Source organism: Artibeus jamaicensis, unplaced genomic scaffold, assembly GCF_021234435.1.
Source record: "Artibeus jamaicensis isolate MK-2021 breed Jamaican fruit bat unplaced genomic scaffold, CSHL_Jam_final contig_426, whole genome shotgun sequence".
NCBI classification, from domain to species: Eukaryota; Metazoa; Chordata; class Mammalia; order Chiroptera; family Phyllostomidae; genus Artibeus; species Artibeus jamaicensis.
Window position 1 is genome coordinate 2,675,801 of NW_026521826.1, and position 24,214 is coordinate 2,700,014.

General features: G+C 36.5%; 1 protein-coding gene across 2 annotated transcripts in view; it reads left to right on the plus strand.

The window, feature by feature from the left end:
• Positions 1-24,214, plus strand: part of HSPA14 (heat shock protein family A (Hsp70) member 14) — a 34,474-nt gene that overhangs the window by 8,987 nt on the left and 1,273 nt on the right. The window contains exons 4-12 of one of the 2 annotated variants that reach the window (XR_008391723.1): positions 74-122; positions 252-357; positions 1,199-1,289; positions 1,966-2,070; positions 3,659-3,820; positions 6,845-7,000; positions 10,232-10,334; positions 21,141-21,353; positions 22,004-22,128. Coding sequence is in view for 1 of the 2 variants with exons in the window: in XM_037141267.2 (XP_036997162.1) it covers positions 74-122; positions 252-357; positions 1,199-1,289; positions 1,966-2,070; positions 3,659-3,820; positions 6,845-7,000; positions 10,232-10,334; positions 21,141-21,353; positions 21,955-22,128 (1,159 nt within the window). In the remaining variant the exon portion in view is untranslated. Of the gene's footprint in view, positions 1-73; positions 123-251; positions 358-1,198; positions 1,290-1,965; positions 2,071-3,658; positions 3,821-6,844; positions 7,001-10,231; positions 10,335-21,140; positions 21,354-21,954; positions 22,129-24,214 lie in introns of both variants that reach the window. The other variant, XM_037141267.2, reaches the window with a different exon arrangement.

A 24,214-nucleotide genomic window follows, 5' to 3' on the forward strand; every position in this document is an offset into this window, starting at 1 on the left:
AACAGTGTTCTTTAAACCTTATATATGGATGGTACTGATTTTAATGCTTAACTATCTTTATCTTTATGGACAGCTCTGATGATCCACAGGCTCAGAAATACATCACAGAAAGTAGATGTTTAGTGAGTATGCTTCTATTATTCCCTGTTACACAAAGTAATTGCTAAGGCGCTTACCTATAATATGGGTTTATAACTTTGTATTTTTATTAAAATTATTCCTCATTTAACACACTTATAATTTTCTTTTAGGTCATTGAAAAAAATGGGAAATTACGATATAAAATAGAGACTGGAGAGGAAACCAAATTTGTTAATCCAGAAGATGTTGCCAGACTGATATTTAGTAAAATGAAAGGTATTGAGCCAAAGAGAAAATCTTTTAAAAATTGACCTTAAAAAGTTAGATGTATTTTTTGACCTGGGGAGAAGCAGTATGATGATTGAACAGATTAGCAGTAAGGACACCTAATCTCTGTATCTGACTGGGCCACTACTTGGCTACGTGACCATAGTTAAATGACTTAAGTTCCCTGACTTTGGTTTCCGTAGAAGTAATATAAATGGTTTGGGCCAGATTAACATTTTCAGAACTTCTTAAGATGAAGCGGCTAAATAAAAGCAATGAAGAGTGAATATCATATCTTCCTCTTTAAGATGGACAGTACGCTCTCAACAATATTTAGGCAGGTTACATAGATCTGGTTTCATCAGCACTTCAGACCCTTGTCTGAAGCTAAGTTACGTTCTTAGGAACAATTTAGGAAATTTTGGAGCAGGTTATTGATCAGGGTCACATCAGCGCTGGGATTATGTCACGAAGGCGTGGGATGTAAGGCAGCCCTTTAATATGTTGAACTGATGTTGTGCTGTTTGTCTTTACACTGACACATTAGAAACTCATTCTCAGTGAAACGAGTCTAATTTGGGAGACAGTTGAAACTTTGAAGCTTAAAAGCTAGGCACCTAGAACTAGGACATAGTACATAGTTCTATGTCCACAAACTATACCAAAATCACAAAAAGTAGTGCATGATTTAAGAGAACAAGAGTAAAAAATAAACAGGACAAACAAGTGGACTGGCAAATCTTTGTAGTTAGAAGATCTTTGCTACAAATTGATAAACGCAGGTATCACTTGACATATTTTTGTGTCCATCAGAACTTATTTTTATGTCGTTTTTTTTTTTAATATACAGAAACAGCACATTCTGTCTTGGGCTCAGATGCAAATGATGTGGTCATTACTGTTCCATTTGATTTTGGAGAAACACAAAAAAATGCTCTTGGGTAAGTATAATATGGGATTTATCTTACTTGCTTCGTTAAAGGAAATACAAATTTCATAATACTACCATATAGTAAAAAATAAATTGCATTTACAAATACCTTGGGCAATAAAATTATATTTGTAAATATGTGTATATCGGTAAATAGTATGGTAAAAGTATGTTAATGATCACTATTTTCTATCTTTTATGAAATGGCAAGACAACATAAAATTAGATGTACCCTTTTAGCTGTTTTGATTGGAAATGTTTTTAATTACCAGGTTAAGTTGATATTTATGAATCACTTTGCCTTTTAGGTAATTAGGGTTTATGCTGAAATTATATAAAATATGCAATTTTAGAATATATTTGTAACTATTTCTTCACCTTAGATCTAAAGTTTGTAAGCATGGGCATTTTTGAAAGCTTTTTTTTCCTTGCTCAATATAAGCACATGTTTTTTTTCTTTGTTAAGAAATTAGACTCTGAACATTATTGTTTTAAATGGAACATGATCTACTCTTACAGAGTTACATCTGTTTCTTATGTTCTGTATCTTGCTTGTAAAAATCATTACTGTTCATGTTCTAATTACTAAATCTTGTTTGCTATTGCATAAAATCTTTAGCAGATCTTTTCTAAAACGTAAACTTGAACATATGATATTAAATTCATTGAAAGCAAATTGTCCACAGGGAAGCAGCCAGAGCTGCTGGCTTTAATGTTTTGAGGTTAATCCATGAACCATCTGCAGCTGTCCTGGCTTATGGAGTTGGACAAGACTCTCCTACTGGAAAAAGGTAAAAACTGTATTTGCACCTTTAAGTTTTCAGTGCAGAAAATATTATAACAACTATATTAGTAGAGGTGATTATAAAATGCAGTGGTTACAAGCCTTTGTGAATGAAAAAAACATCAGAACTCTCCACCAGTTTTTCTAATACATGAGCACGATGTCCTAGGAAAGCAGAGAAAGGGCATAGTAGGACGAAAGGTTGAGCTTTCCTGCCCTCCTCTTGTCACCACATTTTGTCCCTTTAATGGAGACAGATTTGAAATTTGTAATCCCAGCCATGTTCCAACTCTAGCTAGGACATTTAACTTTACTACCAATTTCAGTTATTGAACGTGTTTATAACCAGTGAGTAGTTTTATATACATTCATCTTGACAGGAGATGGCAAGAAATCCAGCATGGTGATTTAAGAATTCTTTTGATTATGAAACAGTAACGCATACTCCTAATTTAGTTGTCAAAATTGTCTTTTTTGTTTAAGATCTTATTTATTTATTTTTAGAGAGAGGGGAAGGGAGGGAGAAAGAGAGGGAGAGAAACATCAATGTGAGGGAGAAATATGATTTGTTTGCCTCTTATACAAACCCCAGTTTGTATAAGAGGCAGTTGGGATTGAACCACAATCCAGGCATGTACCCTGGCTGGGAATGGAACTGGCAGACTTTCACTTTGGGGGAGACACCCAACCAACTGAACCTCCACACACGGCAGAGCAAATTCACAGATCTGATGTACCAATTTCTCTGACTTTAGAGAAATTAATTCGGATGTGTTAATGTCCCCTAAATGTTTCACCTGATTCATATTTCACACCTTGAGTAAAGAAATAAATATGTATAAATCATAGGAAAATTATTTTTAGGTAAACTAGGTAGATGTAAAATATCAAATTATGAATTTTGATACATAGGAAGTTAGCTCCTAGTTTTGCTTATGTTTCATTTTTATAGAATATGTTATTACAGTAGGAACTTGGATAATATTAACACAAAATTTCTGTATTTAATTCTCTTACAATCACAATTCATTGTAATTTTTTTACAATTCACTATAATCACAAATCTTTTCTTTATTTGAAAAGTTGGTGTTTGGTCCCTGCCTGGTGTGGCTCAGTGGATTGAGTGCCACCTGGCAAACCAAAGGGACACCGGTACAATTCCCAGTCAGGACACACGCCTGGGTTGCAGGCCAGGTCCCCAGAACGGGGCGCTCGAGAGGCAACCACACATTGGTGTTTCCCTCCCTCTCTCCCTCTTTTCCCCCTTTCCCTAAAAATAAATAGATAAATAAAACCTTTATTGAAGGGGGGGAAAAAAAAGTTGGCGTTTTGAACTCCAGTTACTCAGAAGAATGCAATTTTACCAGCGCAACTAAACACAAAATAATTAACTTAAAATCAAGAGATCTGGTTTCTAGGCTTGATTTATCAATAAGTGATGACCATGTACAACTCAGTTACTTGTGTGAGATTTTTGGTTTCCTCACTTCTGATTTAAAGGGATTGAAATAAGTGACTCCTTAGTGTAAAAAGTCCACCCTAGCTTTAAAATGTTGATTCTCTCATAACTCACTCATGTTGTCTCTTTTTTTAAGCAATATTTTGGTGTTCAAACTAGGAGGAACATCGTTATCTGTCAGTGTCATGGAAGTTAACAGTGGAATATACCGTGTTCTTTCAACAAACACTGATTATAACATTGGAGGTACACATTTTACAGAAACCTTAGCACAGCATCTAGCTTCTGAGTTTCAGAGGTAAATATTAATGGATTTGATTATATATTTTGATTGATGATTCCCTCTAGTTTTTTCCCTAATTTATTTGGAGTTCTGCTAAGAAGGAGGATGTGTTTTTTCCAATGTACTGGATATTTTTGTGTCTAGAGTTAATAATGTCTATCCGGGCAGACATGGGAAAGTAATGGCCAAGCTGCCCAGTGCAGTGGGCTTGGATTTTTTACTTAGTTTAAGGGATTACCAGACACCGAACTGCATGAAGTTGGATCTCAGGTTCAATTTCTTAATTCTTCATGTGCTGCTCTTATGTCTTGCTGAAGGGAAAAGTACAGGCACTGAGGCCTTACTGCCTTCTGAACAGTTTTTAAATGTTTAGATCTGGACTTCCGGCCAAGATGGAGGTATAGGTAGAAATACTGTACCTCCTCATACAACAAAATGTAAGGACAACAAAGATTTAGACACAAAAACACAACCAAAACAGAAAATTGAACTGTACAGAAGTCCGACAACAACGAACCATTCATCCAGACTGATAAACCAGGTGAAAAATGGGCAGTGAGAGAACACGCAACCCACGGCCCCAGCAATGGGAAATAAAGCCTAAAAGCACTGATTGAAAAAATTTTCAGGGGTTGAGGTGCTGGGGGAGGCTTCCAGCCTCACAGGAGAGTTCATTGGAGAGACCCGCAGGGTCCTAGAACGTATACAAGCCCACCCACCCAGGAACCAGCATCAGAAGGGCCCAATTTGCTTGTGGGAAGCGGCAGAGGGGACAAATCTGGGAGAGAGCAGAACAAACACCATTGTTCCCTCTCTGACCTCACCCCCAGTCACAGCCCAGCAACTGGTTTGACCCGCCCTGGTGAACACCTAAGCTTTCGCCCCTCATACGTAACAGGCCTGAGCAGACCAAAATATTATGGCTCAAGGAGAAAAACAACTCAAAGCCCCAGAGCCAAAACTTCTAAGTGACAAAGAGATAGCCAACCTATGGGATGCACAGTTCAAAATGCTGGTTGTCAGGATGCTCACAGCCTGGTTGATTTTAGTCACAAATAGGATGAAAATATGAAGGCTACACTAAGTGAAATGAAGCAAAATGCACAGGGAACCAATAGTGATGGAAAGGAAACTGAGACTCAAATCAATAGAGTGGACCACAAGGAAGAAAGAAACAATTAAACAGAAAAGAAGGAAGAAACAAGAATTCAAAAAAATGACTAGAAGCTTAGGAACCTCCAGGACATCTTTAAACATTCCAACATCCAAACTGTAGGGGTACCAAAAGGGGAAGAGGAACAGCCACCAGTGGAAAACTTATTTGAACAAATAATAAAGGAGAACTTCCCCAATATGGCAAAGGAAATAGACCTCCAAGAAGTCCGGGAAGCTCAGAGTCCCACAGAAGATGGACCCAAGGAGGAACACACCAAAGCACATCATAATTATATTAGCCAAGATTAAAATGAAGGAGAGAATCGTAGAAGCAGCAACAGCTAAGGGGACAGTCACCTACAAAGGAGTACAGGCAAGAAGGGGCTGGAAAGAAGTATTCCAAGTCATGAAATCCAAAGACCTACATCCAAGATTGATCTATTCAGCAAAGTTTTCATTTAGAATGGAAGGGCAGATAAAGTGCTTCTCAGATAAGGTCAAGTGCAAGGAGTTCATCATCACCAAGCCCTTATTATATGAAATGTTAAAGGGACTTACCTAAGAAAAAGAAGATAAAAAAGATGAACAGTGAAAGGACAGCAAACTCACAGTTATTAACAACCACACCTAAAACAAAAGCAAACTAAGAGGACAGCTAGATCAGGAGCAGAACCATAAAAGTGGAGATCATATAGAGGGTTAGCAACAGGGGAGTAAGAAGAGGAAAAGGGGGGAGAAGGTACAGAGAATAAGTAGCATAGACGGGAGGTAGAAAATAGATGGGGAGGGCAAGAATGTATGGGAAATGTAGAAGCTAAAGAACTTGTGACACATGGACATGAACTAAAGGGGAGAATGGTGGGGGAGAGGGTGTGCAGGGTGGAGGGGAATGAAGGGAATGGGACAACTGTAATGGCATGATCAATAAAATATATTTTATAAATAAATAAATAAAAGTTTAGATCTGAAGATTACCGTGTTTATAGTCACATTCCATCACATTCCAGGGAATGAATGGAGTATTTATTTAATTACTAATCTATTGCCACAAGGAATATTTTAGTTTTGTAACTGCATGTAATTATTCCATTTAAAATTTTAATTTTGTGTGGCATATCAAGAGTCAAATATAACATGAAGATTATATTTTGGACATTATGGCTCTAAAAAATATAGCTGAAACAGTGCTTACATCAGTTTGGCTAAACTGGGTAAAAAAGTCTTGAAAAAGTGGTAATTCTCATTTGTTAAATGAAACTATACCGCTTTTTGTTGTAAAGGTGTCCCAATTCAAGGTGGAGTGTTGTTAATTTTACTCGTGATTCCAATTTATGAAACATGTTTAGAAACAAGACCATTGACTACTGCTTATAAAGCAGTGTTATTCATTGTGGAGGTAAAGGAACTGTAATTTTACACATTATGTGTGTGTCAAATATCTTTGAAGAAGCACTTTTATTTTTTTAATGCTGGACAGATAATTTTATACCATTAAACAGTGGTTGTCCTGCAGTTGTGAAGGGTGAAATATGAGACTTTGCCCAGTCACATTAATTTCCTTCAATCTCCATTTGTTTTATCTGCAAGAAAAATGATAGCTACTCTGCTTTCTTCAAAGTACACTCTGTACTTGAGGGTACAGAATGCAGAATTCTCAGTATTAAGTATATTGGTTATTGATTTTTCTTGGAGAGACTCTTCTTACAATTGTAGAGAATTTTCTTCAGAAATTTTGGAGGGTTAGAAGCCAGATTCTAAAATCTGGTGTTAATATTGGTTTATGAATTGCTTATTATACTAGTAGGGACTATCCAAATTTTAATTATAACTAATTCTAAATGACCTAGTAATTTTTAAACTTCAGAGACTATATTTTTAATTTAGATCCTTCAAACATGATATCAAAGGAAATGCCCGAGCCATGGTGAAATTAATGAACAGTGCTGACATTGCAAAACATTCTTTGTCCACCTTGGGAAGTGCCAATTGTTTCCTTGATTCATTATATGAAGGTCAAGATTTTGACTGCACTGTGTCCAGGTAAAACTGAAGTTCAAAAAACTTTCGTAAAAATTTCAGGTACATTCATTTTCATGTGTAATTTTCTCACTTTGGGTTTCTTGTTTGTTCATTTGAGATTTATTAGCTATCTAAAAGGAGAACTTTCCTGTTTTTACTTCTGGGATCCAGTTTTTAAGTAACTGCCGGGGTCCATCCAGCCTCGGCAGGTCTCAGGGTCCTTGAAGGATGGATGTCGCAGGCGACAAATGAAGAGTCAGACACCTGATTGGATGCCAGAGAATAGCCAGCCTCTGTGGGTCTTACCGAACTCACAGAGTTTGATTTAAGCTTTATTTTTACAGGTTCTTGCATAACATTAAAAGAACAGGTATATGGCATGATCAGTTAAGCAGAAAAAATCAGTACAGAGGTAACTAGGAAAGTAAAGAAAATTTTATAGATTCAGTTATGCTAAACAAAGGTTATTTTGACCAGGAGAGCCATTAATCAGACAATTAGAAATAGCTGTATGTACAGAGTTTTAAATGTCTTATTGATGAATGGATGTTTATTGAAGTTCTTAGAATTTGGCATGGTTCAGAAGGATACACTAGACTGAGCAGTGGTTATAGGAAATGTATTACAAGGCCTTTGTGGTGTCTAACTTAACTATCTTTCTGTCTAAAATATTTCTTTATGTACTATGGACTCTAACTCCTTGGTAATTGTTTCTACATGCTTCGTTTATAACAGTTAACCAGCTTCTCCTGCTTCTTACCTGTCTAATTCCATTAATATATATATATTCCTGTCCAAGGTAGAGGAGGGGCTATTACTCCATCAACTTTTAGACATTCGGAGGCTACTCCATCAGGGGGAACTTTTGTTCTATAGCCAAGAAATCATTTTGTACAACTTCATTGAAATTCAAACATGCAAGGGAGAGATAGACAGGAAATCCTGTCTAGAGGATAGACAGTTGCCTCTGCTGTGCAGATGCATCCCATCAGTCCCGACTATGTCAAGGGATGGCTGTTGGTCAGCTCCCAACAAGTAACTGTTCCCAAAGTAATTGTGTCAGTTGTGATTGCTTGTTATTTGCAAATAGCAATGTGTGAAAAAGGCATCCTAGATCTTTTAAAGAAAGAGGAGAGGAGACTTAAGTTTGAGATTTTCAGATTTCTCTTACAAAATGGCAGTCTCATGATGGACTGTATGGCTATTACTACTTTTGAGCTTAAATTTGGTGTGGACCTTGCCTATGCTTCAGTGGTGGTTTGCTATAACTTAACGGTTAACTCTGTGTGGCAGCCTGTATTCTAAGTATCGGCGAATTAAATTCTCACAACAATCTGTCGTCCTTATTTTACATGTGAGGGAGCTAAAACACACAGAGGTTTCATTACTTGCCCGAGGTTACACAGTTAGTAAGTGATGGACCTGGGATTTGAACCCAGCCAGTTTGACACCAAAATTGATACTCTTTATTACACTATACTAAAAATTGATGTTTCTCTTGGGTTCATTTGCTCTGTCATCCATCATCCACATTTTAAAATTTAATAGCTTTATGACATTCAGTAAACACAGGTGTAATCTACATACAATGTGCACAAAATTATTTTTAATGCCCATGTCTTTTGGTTACAAGTTACTGTAATTTTACCCAGAAAGTCCAAAGGGAGGATGTTGCCTTATTTTTACATTGCATATTACTAACAATAACAGCTAACATTAGTTAAACTATTTAAACTTCCCAAACTTCTAATAGGTGACTTGGAAACAAAGTAAAAAATGTTCAGAATTACAGCATTATATTCTTTTTAGCATTACACTGTGTTTTATTGAATTCTTTCTTTATCTGGCCATTATAGTTTAGCTTCCACAGTCCCATGGGTTTTTCTGAAGACTCTGGATCTTTGTATCCAATACCATAGCCACTAGCCACTTGTGGCAATTTAAATGTAAATTACTTAGAAAAGGTGACCAAAAATTCTGTTTCTCAGGAGCACTTAGTTCCGGTGCTCACAGAAAACTCTGTAAGACAGCGCTGCTCTAGGTCTTTTAAGAGAGATTTCAAGCTATAACCCAAAAGATAGAACGGTGGGCAGGGTATCTTTATTTATTTTTTTTATTTTCAGAATTTCTAACTTAGTGCTAAGTTTTTTCAGGTACTCAGTATATATTGGCTTGTTAATATCAGTTATTAAAAATGTATTAGAATTCGTAATTTTTTGTTAGGAAATTTTGCCTTTATCACAAAGATTGTAACCACAAGATATATTTCAATTTCTAGAAATAGCACAAATAAATTTAAAAATCAGTCTCTATCTAAGAAGTTCAGTATAAAATTAGGGAGTACATTTTTCATGAGCATAAATTGTTCTTAAAATTATATATTAGCAGGGGCTTATTTAAGAAAAATAAGAAGATGAAAACTATGAGCCGTAAAATGGCAAAAAATACAAATCTATCAGCAATTTAATCTAAAAAACAAGAAGAGCGGACAGAATCATGGACAGAGAGCATTTTGATGGTTGCCAGATGGGAGGGGTGTGGGGGAGAGTGGGTGAAGAGGTGAGGGGATTGAGAAGTACAAATAGGTGGTTACAGAACAGCCATGGGGATGTAAAGTACAGTATAGGAAATGGAGTAGCCAAACAATTGATTACCATGTCCATGAACAAGGTGTGGGGATTATATGAGGGAGTGGGGACAGGGTGCTGGGTGAAGGGGGGACAAAAGGGAAAGATCAGGACAACTGTAATAGCATAATCAATAAAATACAATTTAAAAAAAATTATATACTAGCATTCAGGTTTCCCAGATGGTGCCAAAGAGCTTAACTTAGGTATAATATAGTTTCAGATTTTAAAGAAAAATAGAAATAATTTTTAAAACTTTAACACATAAATATAGCAAACACTTCTAGATGATGGTTTGATTTAGATCAGTAGATTTTTGTTGGGACTGTCATACATTGAGTCTTCATTTTCATTATATAAAACCTCTCAGTAGGTCATGGGTAAGAATCTCCAACCTGGATTTGATCTTAAAATTTCTTCGTACATTTTAAGGTAAATAACTTGAATGTTCTCTCCCATTTTACTACATTGCTAGGTGCTAAATAACCTGTTCTGATCGTAAACCTATTCTTAAGAGAACTGTCACATTAGGTTTTGGCATTACTCCTCACAAGAAAAAGAGGTCTTGTTTAATTGAATGAGCTTTTTTTCTTTGTCTTTTTCTCCTGTGTATGTGTGTGTACAGAGCAAGATTTGAACTTCTCTGTTCTCCACTTTTTAATAAATGTATAGAAGCAATCAGAACACTCTTAGAACAAAGTGGATTTACAGCAGATGATATCAACAAGGTAATACTTTTATATTTTACTTATTTATTTTAGGACTAATTTCAGGCTTGGAATTTAGGAAATAGCCCCTTGGTACTGAAAGAATATTTTTATGAATTTAAATATTTCCCAAGCTTGTATTAATGAGTAAGGAAAATTGATTAAAATTTGATTGATGACTCTAGTGATGTTTATATCAGTTTCCTAGCAAAAAAAGAGTAGTTCCTTTTCAGTATATTTTTTAGTATGTAAACAATGACTGACAGGTATTTGAATGTTTGCCATGTGTCAAACACAATTTCTAAGTGTTTTACTTGGATTTACTCATTAAATGCTCACCAAGCAACTCATGAGGTATGTGTTCTTATTTATTCCCATTTTATAAGTGAAGGCACCAAGGTGCAAAGAGATAAATGATTCTTGGAGAGCATGTGGTTAGTGGTACACCCAAGATTTAACTCGGTGTAGTTCCCAAGTCTACCCATAACCAGTACACCACACTGCTCCTCTCTGCTGGCATAAGAAAACATTTTGAGAACTTCAAAAATATTCAAATTTTTAAAATTTTTTGTACTTTCATTAAGGATATTTATATTCATTTAAAGTATATGTAAATTTTTAAATTTCATTATTAAAATTGTAAGTATTCATATAAGAAAACTCAGAAAAATACAAAAAGGTAACAAGTGTTATATTTTAGAATATTTCAAACTAATTTAATTTGTACATACAACTTTGGATTTTATTTTCTTTATATAATGTAGCCAATTTCTTTCCCTGTATTTCTGGATAGTCTTTATCAACTCAATGTTAAATAGATCTTCATAGCTTAGAAGAAAAGGCACTATAAATGACTCCACTTTTCCGTCGTGGACACCTAAACTGGGTCTTCTTTGCCCTCAGAACAGTGATGCCCATCTTTGGGCTTCGGCTTTTACCGTGTTTAAGGCTATTCCTTAGAGTAGATTCCAGCTGTAAGATTTTGGGGTCAAAGAGTTTAAATAGCTTAAGACTATATTTTTTACCTTCAGTTACTTTCCAAAAATGTTAAATTAACTAACACTCCTATCAGAAATATGAATATACATTACTTTATTGGCTCTGAGTTTTATCATTTAAAGATGAATTTTCCATGAAAAAGTTGAAAGATTTTTACTTGATATTTTATTGATTATTAAAGGATTATTTTTAATATTGATGTAATGTACATAAATATTTCATATTTGCCTATTTAATTATTTAAATCTATATTTTTAAATTTGTGCAGATGCTTTATATAATCAGAATATTAACTGCTATTTACTGTGATCTTCTGAAGCATGTAGTTTACTGTTTAATTTCAGTCTTATTAAGGAGAAGGGTGTTGGGCGCACTGAAGTTTCATGTATTTATCTATTTAATCTCTTGGTCTGTTAAATAGACCAAGAGATTTCTTCAGCTGCTTCTAAGTTTATAAATTCCATCTTTGTTCAGGTATATGACAAATATTTTAATACTATTTTCTTTTTATTTATAGTTTAAACGTTTTTATATTTTAATTATTTTGGTATTGCTATATGATGAAAGTCATTTTTTTCTTTGCAATCCAGTAAGTAATTTTTTGGATCATATATAATATGTCAAGCTTTGTGCTATGTGCTTGGAAGTTAGGGGGTGGATTATGAAGAATAAGACAAGAGTATATAATGGGAGCAAAGTGGTGGTGGGAAATGAATGGGCTTGAAGACAGACAGACACACCTGAATCAGAAGACTCACAGTGCTAATAGTTGCAGAGTGGGCAAATCACTTATTTCCCAAGTCTTATTTGTCTCTTTTAATTAGGAGGGTAATAACACAAGTAAGTATTACAAGTATAACTTGTTCTGGAGTTATATAAGTGTAACTTTTTCTTCATAACTTGTTATGAAGAAAAAATGAAATATTGTCTATGGCATGTTATGGGTGATCAATTAAGTTCTCTTCATTAACTGGTCATAGAGCCCTGACATTTAGATATCATAAATGGTACAGTTCTCAATTGTTTGAATAGAAGGAGAATACATTGTTAGTATTTAAAATGTTGTTAAAGATTCACTTCCAGATATTTCTAAAATACAGGCCTTTGAGAACTTAAAAAAGTAGAGTTGTCCCTTTAGCTTGTCACCTGTAACAAATAGCCCCCAAATCTCAGTAGTTTTCTACATGAAACAGTTTTTCCTCCCCTGTGGCTCCTGTGGGCAGCCCGAGGTGGCTAGAGGTCCAGTGACATGGTTTTTCTCATTCTGTGACCCAGGCTGAAGGAGCAGCTAACTGGGACATGCAGTTCCCATGGCAGAGGGAAGAGAGGAAGAAAGCTTCTAGAACATGCACAGATTAAAGCCTCTGCTTAGCTACGTGCACTTGAGTGTATTCACATTCAGTTGTCCAGAGCTAGAGAAGAGGCTGGGCCTGACAGTAGGGCTGGGAAACCTACTTCACTACAAAGAGGGGTTCAAAGTCAGGGCAATGGCAGTGGGCAGGGATGTCTAATCTTCTTACGGAGAAGGAGGAGGGAATGATTGAACTTAAAGTCCATGAAACATTTTATCCTCACAGTAGCACCAAGAGGTAGATACTATTATCTTCATTTTCAAATGGGGAAAGTGAGAGGTTTCCAAAGAGGTTGAGTACTTGCTTCAAGTTCTAATGCTGGCATATAAGTGATGGTGCTAGAGTTAAAACTCAGGCAGTGTACCTCCGTAACCCATGCTCTTTCTCTGTTCTTATGCCTGTTGCCTTTCTTATTTTAGTATCTAGAAGTCCTGGAAGTCTAGTCTTCGGAGCATTTGGTTATTCCAGAGGGAGTCTCTCGTGCTTGAAAGAACATGTCTGGTGTCTGGCCTTCTGTGGGCAGGAAGCTTCAGGGTTCCTCCTCTTGAAAATGAAGACTTTCCCTCATTCCCCTTGTTTTCAGCATCATGCCCACTTTGTACCCAAGTCCCATAATTCTGTGGTCCAGACCTTGGTCTCTTGGGAGAAGGTGCTGGTGGCCACCTCTCTGGGTTAAGGGAACGGTAAGGGTTCAGTAACTCTATGCCAGGCTTTCATGCTTTCACTTCCATACTTCACCCTTGCTTTGTGTAGGCTTGGTGCTTCCGAGTCCCCAGCCACTCTGGGGTTTTATGAGTCAAACCACTTTGCTTTTTTTCTCTTTGGTTGTGTGAAACTTCATCTGCCTTAAGACAATTACATCTCTCCTTTCCAGCTTCTAAAATGTCTTAAAAATTCAAACTCAATATCTCTCTTCCATTTATATCTTCTTAAATCCCTTTACTCTCACTTTAGTTGACTTATGGAAAGGCATATCAATGAATTAATATAATCAATCTCTCCCTCCATTTTAACCAAGTTCCCAGGCTTTACAGCTACATCTTTCTTAACCTCAACCAAGAACATTTCCCTTAGCTTTTTTAGAGAGAGAGAGAAAGGGAGAGAGAGAAACATTGATGTGAGAGAAGCATTGATTGATTGGCTGCCTTCGCACGCACCCAGACTGGGATTCTGTGTCAAGACCGAAGGTGGCACGCGTTCAGACTGGGGGTGAACTGACAACCTAGACATGTGCCCTGACCAGGAATCAAACCACAACCTTTTGGTTACATGAAGGCACTCCAGCCTCTGAGCCACGCCGACCAGGGCTACAACTGCAGTTTTAATAATGCATAGTATTTCATTGCATTGATGTATCATAATTTATAAAACAAATTTTTGACATTGGTTGTGTAGGTTATTTTGGTTTTATAAACAGCAGTCTTTGTGGCTTTGTGAACATTCTTGCTTTCCTGAAAATTAAATTTGGGGGTTAATTCTGAAATTTTAAGATTCAGTATTTATTACCAAATTGCTCATCAAAAAGCAATTTATTTTCTGAGTAGGTGTAAACCTTCATTATTAACATTGCAGTTTTAAAAAATTATCTTTATGCATACTTTTTCTCCAGAGAGCTTTAGATTTTTATTTTATTTTTTATTGATTATGCCATTACATTTGCTCTATTCCCCCCTCCATTCCCCTCCACCCTGCATACCCCTCCCCCACCATTTCCCCCTTTAGTTCATGAACACGTGTCTCAAATTCTTTAGATTCTGTATTCCCCCTACTATTCTTACCCTCCCCCCTATCTATTTTCTATCTACTGTCTATGCTACTTATTTTCTGTACCTTCTCCCCCCTTCTCCTCCTCCCACTCCCCTGTTGCTAACCCTCCATGAGATCTTCATTTCTATGTTTCCACTCCTGATCTAGCTGTCCTTTTAGTTTGCTTTTGTTTTAGGTGTGGTTCTTAATAACTGTGAGTTTACTGTCCTTTCACTGTTCAACTTTTTTATCTTCTTTTTCTTAGGTAAGTCCCTTTAACATTTCATATAATAAGGGCTTGGTGATGATGAACTCCTTGAATTTGATCTTATCTGAGAAGCACTTTATCTGTCCTTCCATTCTAAATGAAAGTTTTGCTGGATAGAGCAATCTTGGTTGTAGGTCTTTGGTTTTCATGACTTGGAATACCTCTTTCCAGCCCCTTCTTGCCTGTAAGGTCTCTTTTGAGAAATCCACTGACAGTCTGATGGGAAGTCCTTTGTAGGTGACTGTCCCCTTATCTATTGCTGCTTCTAGGATTCTCTCCTTCATTTTAATCTTGGCTAATGTAATGATGATGTGCCTTGGTGTGTTCCTTCTTGTGTCCAACTTCTTTGGGACTCTCTGAGCTTCCTGGATTTCCTGGAAGTCTATTTCCTTTGCCAGATTGGGAAAATTTTCCTTTATTATTTGTTCAAATAAGTTTTCCACTGGTGGCTGTGCCTTTCCCCCTTCTGGTACCCCTATAATTCAGATGTTGGAACATTTAAAGATGTCCTGGAGGTTCCTAAGCTTCTCCTCATTTTTCTGAATTCTTATTTCTTCATTCTTTTCTGTTTGATCATTTTTTTCTTCCTTGTGGTCCACTCCCTTGATTTGAGTCCCAATTTTCTTTCCATTACTATTGATTTCCTTTGTATTACCATTCATTTCAATTAGTTTAGTTTCCATATGTTTCTCTAATTTGTGACTAAAATCAACCAGTTCTGTAAGGATCCCGATAACCAGTGTTTTGAACTGTGCATCTGAAAGACTGGCTATTTCTTCATCTCTTAGATCTATCGGTTCTGGGGCTCTGAGTTGTCCTAGAGCCATTTTTGGTCTATTCGTGCTGTTAAGTAAGCAGAGCGAAGCCTTAGTTGTTTACCAGGACGGGGCGACCCAGGTCGCTGGTTTGTGACGCTGTGTGTGGGGGCGTGGTCAGAGAGGGAGCAATGGCGGTCCTCTCCGCTAGCCCAGCCCATCCAGTCACACCACTCGCCACAGGCTTGTTTATCTGATCGGAGTTTATCTGATAGGAATTGTGCGAGCCTGCTGCCCGCGCAGGCTTCCCTTCTCACTGGTTTCTCTGCACGCAAATGCGCGCGACTGACCGAGACAGCCCTCCGCGCCTCTTCCCTGTGTGCTCCCATAGCTAGCTCGCATCAGCCCCTTTCGGCTGCTCGCTGCACCGTGCACCACCTGGGGATTTTTTCTTGCTAACCTGCTCCGCTACTGGTTTCGCTTCTCTTACCGGTTTCGCTGAGCATTTAGTTGTCCTCTGGACTCCGTATTGTCGATTTTCCGTGTGGCTTGGTTGTGATTGTTGTTAAAAATAGTTGTTCTTAGATTTGGTTGTGCACAGAGGCAAGGTGGTTCCTCCACCTACGTCTCCATCTTGGCGGAAGTCCCGAATTTTTTAAGTTCTTGCATAAAATCTCTAGGAATGAGCAAATCAATCCTCTATAGGGACAGAAGTATTGGTAATGTTTATGCAGAATATAATGTCAGAAAAACAGCATTTGAATTATATCTATGCTAATGTTATTCCTACAGATGGTACTTAAAAAGTCAGTTTCTTTCCACACATAGAAAAATATACAATTAGGCTGGCTAGCAGCCATATAGTACTATTGAGTTACCTGTACCATTCCATTTTTCAAAAAAGAAGTGTGCTCTCTACTATTTTTCTTGGAACAACCACTCTTCTTGGTCTTCCATTCTCCTACTAGATTGAGAGGTGGATTTAAAGAGCTTTAAAAGTTTCACATTGAGCTCTGTTGTAAGAACGCAGGAGCACAAGTGTGATTATTAATGGCAAATGCGCACTAGCTGGTGTGAGGGCCACAACAGGTCATGGTGGGGGTGCCACCTACAGATAGGAGCTGTCCTAGTCCAATGGGGCAGCTGCTGCCCACCTGCCGATGGCTACCTTTCAGGAAAGCAAGCTAGTGCTATTGGAACCTTTGGCTTTTTAAGAGATGTTCAAAATAAGGACTCTTAATTTAAAAAAACTGTAATGTTTAAATGTTAGTAACTAATACAGAACTTTTTAAAACATTGTATGGAGAGATAAAACATGTCTTGCCTGATATAATTTGCAAGTTGCTACCTTGCACCCTCTGGTCCAGAGGGTTTTGTTTTTTGATATTTGTTTTTAGTTTTGTTCCTGGGCTACAAGTGCTTGCTTATAAAAGGAATTGAATACTTTTTCATCATTTTAAGTACTCCAGATTAGTATATAATACATGGATATTCTGTGTTCCTCAAGAATTCTAAAGAATTTATCCATAAACAGATTTTATCTGAAACTAATTTCTGAAGTATTTTTGTAATTTTTCTAATTTCTCCTTATTGCTTCAATTTTGAATTTGAGTATTTTATAGACCTATTTCATAATGATTTCTTGAATTTTTAACATACAACTTTGTATAATGTCCTTGTAATTTTAAAAAAGATTTTATTTATTTTCAGAGAGATGAGAAGGGAGGACAGAGGGAGAGGAACATTAATGTGAGAGGGAAACATCAATCCGTTGCCTCTGACACACCCCTAACCGGGACCTGGCCCAGAACCCAGGTGTGTGCCTGGCTGGGAATTTAACTGGTGGCACCCAGCAAACACACTGAGCCACACCAGTCAGGGCATAATTTTTAATTTTATGTATCTTTTGATACTAAAATTTAAAAGTATAAAAAAGTTACTTGAATGAAAACAGTCCAATTTTTCTCCTCTTTTTTTCTTTTTGAGTTTTTCTATTTTCTTCCTTCCCTGATTGACAGATAATGGTATTATTATTTACCCCAACTTCTGCCACTAATACCAATTCCAGCCTTCTCAGGACACTTTCATTATTTTTCTAAACTCTTATATTGAATGTTAACTCATTTATTTCATTTAATTTTCCCTAATAAAAAGATTAACTGCAGTTTTAATTATTAATAGCTTTAGTATTAGTCCACTAACTTTGATAGATTTTTATTTTCTTTATTTTCAGAATAACCTGTGGTATTTTTCCTCATTGTTTAGATTCATTTTTTTAAATATCCAAGTAGTTAAGGTGGTTTGATTTTTTTAATAGTTTATTTTATTAAATTACTGTGAAAATTGTAGTTGAAAAGACATTAAAATAGTTATTTTTGTTTGAAAGATGTATTTCCTATTAAAATTTAAGTTTTCAAAAGGAATCTTATATTACAGTCTAGATGCTTAAAGAATTTATTTAAAACTTGATGGTTACTATCATCATGAATAATAACATCATTCATATTTTTTTACCCTTTTAAATAAAAATGTCAAAAGCTAAGATCTGGGGGGTGGTTCATAGTAACATTTATTGCTTATTAATAAAGCTTTTCAATGTCAAGTATGAAAAATTGGAAAAGACATAGTCTACATTCTTCTTTTAAAAAAATTCACAATGAATTTATTTAAAGATTTTCTTTATTTTTTTTAGAGAGGGGGAAGGGAGGGAGAGAGGGAGAGAAACATCACTGTGTGGTTGCCTCTTGCACACCCCCTACAGGGGACCTGGCCCACAACCCAGGCATGTGCCGTGACTGGGAATCAAACTGGCAACCCTTTGGTTCACAGGCTTGCACTCAAGCCACTGAGCCACTGAACCAAACCAGCCAGGGCCATAGTCTACATTTTTTGCCTCCTGATATTATGTGGGATCGCAAGATTTTAGAGAAGACTTCTTTTTACTAACCCTTTTAGGGAACTTGGCTACAGCAAACATACTTTTTTTTTTAAATCCTCACCCCAGGATGTGTGTATTGGTTTTTTCAAAAAGAGAGAAACATTGATGTGAGAGAAACATCCATTTGTTGCCTCCTTTATTTGCCCCAATCTGGGGATGGAACCCACAACCTAGTATGTGCCCTGACCAGAAATTGAACTCACAACCTCTCGATGTATACAGGATGACATGCCAACCAACTGAGCCACCAGGCAAGGGCACATGCTTGTCTGTTTTATCGTTGAGTCCCTCAGCTGGGTTCCTCATACCCTGTCATTTCACACCCAATGTTAACGAGGCCTAGTTTTCATCAGTGGATCCTCTTCTCCAACATACTGAGCTTTGAGAACATCTACAAAAGGACTATGAAATAAGAAGTGATTACTGACGATTTTTCTTCTAAGTATTTTATCCTTTTAGATGTTACTGTAAATGAGATTATCTTCCTAATTTCTGTTTCCATTAATTCATTGTTAGTGTATAGAAATAATTTAAAGTGATTTTGATAGGTATGAACTTAGTGGTATCATTTTGTGCATTGTTTTCTGCCTGTTTTTTAATTAATTTGTGTCTTCTTTGCCGCCTTTGGTGATTTGATGATTTTTTTTGCAGTGATGTGTTTTCATTTCCTTTCTTTTTATTTTTTATTTATCTGCTATAGGTTTTTGTTTTGTGGTTACCACAAGCTTACATAAATCATCTTAAAATTATAATAGCCTATTTTAAGCTGATAACTTTGAGCATACAAAAATCTCTATATTTTCACTCCCCCGCCACATTTAATGTTTTTTTTTAAGATTTTATTTATTTATTTTTAGAGGGGAAGGGAGAGAGAACGAGGGAGATAAACATTAATGTGTGAGAGAAACATTGATCCATTGCCTCTCACAGGCTCCCAACCAGAGCCCTGGCCCACAACCCAAGCATGTGCTCTGACCGGGAATTGAACCAGCGACCTTTCAGTTTGCAGGATGATGCCCAAGCCCCCAGAGCCACACTACTCAGGGCACATTTTATGTTTTTGATATCACAATTTATATCTTTTTATACTGTATATCCATTAACAAATTATTGTAGTTAGTTATTTTAATGCTTTTGTTGTTTAATCTTTATACTAGAGTTATGACTTACCACCACATTACAATATTAGACTACTCTGAATTTGTATACTTACCTTTATCAGTTAGTTTTATGCTTTCTTATGTTCTAATGTCACTAATTAGCATTTCTGTTAAACTCGAAGAACTCCCTTTAACACTTTTTTTTGTAAGGTCTGTCTAGTGGTGATGAACTCTTCCAGCTTTTATTTGAGTATAAAAACTTTCTCCTTCAGTTCTAAAGGACTGCTGCTGGGTGGAGGGTTCTTGGCTGACAATTTTTTTTTTCTTGCAGCACTTCGAATATCTCCCATCTGGCTTGCAAGATTTCTGTTGATGTACCTACTTAATAGTCTTATGGGGGTTCCCTGGTATATATAAAGTTGCTTTCCTCTCACTGCTCTTGAGATTCTTCTTTAACTTTTGATAATGTTATTATAATGTGTGTTGATTTGGGTCTCTTTAGATTCATCTTATTTTGGTACTTTTTGGGCTTACTGGAATCAGCTTTCTGCCCTTTTCTCTCCTCCTTTTGAGACCCCTTTAATGTATATATTGGTCCATTTATTCTTGTCCCGTAATCCCCTTAAGCTGTCTTTATTCTTTTTTTTTTTTTTGCTTTCCTGAATGGATGAATTCCTCTGCCCTGTATTTGAGTTTAGTGTTCCTTTCTTTTGCTTGATCTACTGTACTGTTGAACCCCTCTGTTGAGCTTTTTAGTTCAAGTATTATAATCTTCAGCTCTGTAGTTTCAGTTTGGTGTTCCTTTATATTTTCTACCTCTTTGCTGAAATTCTCACTTTATTCATGCATTACTCTCCTGACCTCAGTGAACATCTTTATTACTGTTACTTTGAACTCTCTATCAGCTAAATTGCTTATCATTATTTCATTAAGATCAGTTTTTGGAGATATATCTTGTTATTTTGTTTGGAACATACTTACCTGTATCTTCATTTATCTTGACTCCTTGTGTTGGTTTCTGTGCATTACATAAAACTGCCAGTTCTTCCAGTTCTTCCAGTCTTGACAGGCTGGTTTTGTAGGAAATGAACCTTATTAATCAGGAATACCCTACTTCCTTCTTGCCTCTAACACCTTTGTGTACATCTAAGCTACCATCTTTGTTCTCACTGGACCTTAGTAGGTGAGGCTGTGCCAAGACCATCCCAATCAGCATCTAGTTACAGGCTGATTGGAGGCCAGGCCCTCAGGCCTCAGCGATGATAGACAGAACATGGTCAGACTGCTTCTGGGGAGGCACTGGGAAATGGGCCTTTTTGTCCGCTCCCTCCGTGGATGAGCCCAGGTGTAGTGCCCTGGGGAATAAGATGCTTCCTGTCTGGGTGTAAGTGTTAGTTTGCTACAGTCCTGTGAATGCAAGCCTATTCACTATCAGAGCCAGGTGGTTTAGGGGACAAACTCAAAAAGGAGCAATTTTACGTCAAGTGTTTTAGTGATAATGATTTATATATAAATTTATATGGTAAGTATAACAAAATAATATTAAAATACAGTTTCTAATACCATTACGTGTGATAAAGGTGTGTCAGCCTGTTATCAGCCTGTTACACTTAATTTTGAGAAAAAGTGGTCTAAAAGTAAGAAACCAAAAATTATTTTTACTTTTTAGGTTGTCCTTTGTGGAGGGTCTTCTCGAATTCCAAGGCTGCAACAACTGATTAAAGATCTTTTCCCAGCTGTCGAGCTTCTAAATTCTATCCTTCCTGATGAGGTTATCCCTATTGGCGCGGCTATAGAAGCAGGAATACTTATTGGGAAAGAAAACCTTTTAGTGGAAGACTCTCTTAAGATAGAGTGTTCAGCCAAAGATATTTTAGTTAAGGTACATTTAGCTTTCCTTTTCCGTAAAAGTGATATAAATTTGATGCCATAAGTTTTCGCGCATACCATGTTTTTACAATAAAACTTTGTGTACTGGTACAAATTTTAAATTTATATTTATAATTTTACTTTTAATGGGTTTTATATACTTAAGTTAGTATTTATGTGCCATATTAATTCCTTAATTAACTGTAATTTTAATCATAAATTTCTAATATGAGAGATATGTTTCAATTTTTTAAAACCCTTACCCAAGGATATATTCATTGATTTAGAAAGGGTGAGGGAAGAGAGAGAGAAAAACATCAATGTGAGAAACATCGATCGGTTGCCTGTCATATGCACCCGGACTGGGATCGAACCTGCAACCTTTTGGTGTACGGGACAGTGCTCCAACCAGCTGAGCCACTCGCCCGAGGCTGCTTTAATTTATTTTTAGAGTGGGTTGGTATTAAGGATTATTTCTGTTCTACTCTCTTGTCTGTCTATAGTTTGCAACAATTATCAGCAAGAAATATATATTACATTTTTAATAAGCATGTTTGTTTATCACTGTAACAATAAATATCAAGGGATATGCATATTATTTTCCTGCTTATTAGGGAGTTGATGAATCAGGAGCCAACAGTTTTACAGTACTGTTTCCATCAGGGACTCCTTTGCCAGCTCGAAGACAACACACATTACAGGCCCCTGGAAGTACATCCTCGGTGTGTCTCGAACTCTACGAGTCTGAGGGGAAAGACTCTGCAAGAGAGGAAAACAAGTTCGCACAGGTGAATACGAAGATTGGGTTAGGAATTAGTCACGTGAAACTGTTCAGCTTTTCTTTGTGGATTAAATTCAGTTTAATATTAATTAATAGAAAATGTATAAGACATCGAACACATTTCTATGAATGGATTACTTTCACCTGTTTCTATAAGAAACAGGCAATTTTCAGTTGAAAGTGTCAGGAAAATATAAACTTGGATTTATATTCTTTCTGTTTGAGCCCTTGACCCTCTTTGGTGGTACAGTGTGTGGCAGGGGAAATGACATTTTTTGTTTGCTAAATGCCAGGTGCTGTACTGTGCACTTTACATATTCTCAAATGCTGTGAGGTAGACATTATGTGCATTTTATAGATGATTAAGAAACAGGCTTATGGTAGTAAATACCTTATTTTCTTGGCTGAGCTGATTTGTCCTCAGGTTGATTTTATACTTGGGCCCATGTTGTTTCCATTAAATCATGTTGCTTCTGATTCAGGGGAGGTTTGCTTTTCAAAATACCACACATTTCATACTATATAGTCCCCCCTCTTATCATTTTAAAGACTGAGAGGAGCAATGTTATGTGCTTAGAACATGCCCAAGAAATATGGTTACATGAAAATATGCACACACAAGGACTACAGGACCATATTTATTGTGGGATATCATTTGTATTTCATTAAAAAGATTGAAGACATGGGTCCATGTGAGGGAAGTGGTATTTTTGGGTAGATGTGTGTAAGTATGTAGATAGCTATAGGTATTTGAACTGTTAAGGAAGCTTAACAAACACGGGTGGTTTTGAAGATACCAAGAAGGTTTGGGGATTTTTGTTTTCTTGTTTGTTTTTTGTTTTGTTTTTTACTTTTTAACACTTTATACTGAATTTTTTAATAAATAGGACATGAGCATGAATTACCTTTTTTTTAAAAGATTTTATTTATTTTTAGAGAGAGGAAAGGAGGGAGAAAGTGAAGGACAGAAACATGAATGCATGGTTGCCTTTCACACACCCACTACTTGGGACCCAGCCAGCAACCCAGGCATGTGCCCCAACCAGGAATGGAACCAGCAGCCCTTTGGTTCGCAGTTCAGCGCTCAATCCACTGGGCCACACCAGCCAGGGCAGCATGAATTACTTTTATGTAAAAATAAAACAAATGTAGCTGACCAAAAAAAAGAATGTGTATTTTCAGCTTTATAACTATTTTCTGATTTCAACAAAAGAGTAATGAAAATACACATATATAACTTGTGTGGGCTCCACCTCAGGCTTAACATCTCAAAATCTACTGGAGTAGGGCTCCTTCACCTAGTAAAGGTTTCAGAACTCACCCAGAGTTGGGTATCACTATATAAGCACGTGCCCGTGTGTCACAGTTCTCACCTCAGGGGGCGGTCTGGTACTGCCTTAGCTTCTCTCATACGCTTATCACCTTTCCTCTTCACATACTGCTGTGAGACTCTGCAACTACTACCAGCACTTTACATAATATATATACACACACACACACATGCACGTATACATACACATACACACACAGATGTCAGAAGGAAAGGAGTTAGTCACACACCGAATTTGGAAAGAATCTTTGAGAGAAGCCATCTGTTCAAACCTCCTCCTTTACAAATGAGTAAAGCAAGATTCTTCGTGCCATGCTTAAGGTCATAAAACTTGATAATGACAGAATTTGAAAAGTTACTTCCAAACTTGGTTTATAGTAGTTTACCTGTCTTTGGGAAACAGGAATTTTATAGTAAAGTCATTAGTATCTGTAACTTATAAATGTAATCTTAGTTGCACAAAAGAATTTGCCACAGATTTCTTTCAACTGTGTTTTCCAAGTGGATGTTTTCCAATTTAAAACATTAAAATTTTTAAAAGTATATATAGAAGGCTTACCAAAATGTAATTTGCATGTTACTGGTATGGCTTAATTACTAAAAAGAAAAGTAGTCTGCAAACATTTAAATCTAGGACATGGCATTTAAGAGGGACAAATACATTAGTTATCTTCTGTGCCCTCCTAGAGGAGATTTTTCATTTCATAGTTAAAAACACTTAATCCTGTTTTCTGAATTTTGATAACTGGTAGGAAAATTGAAA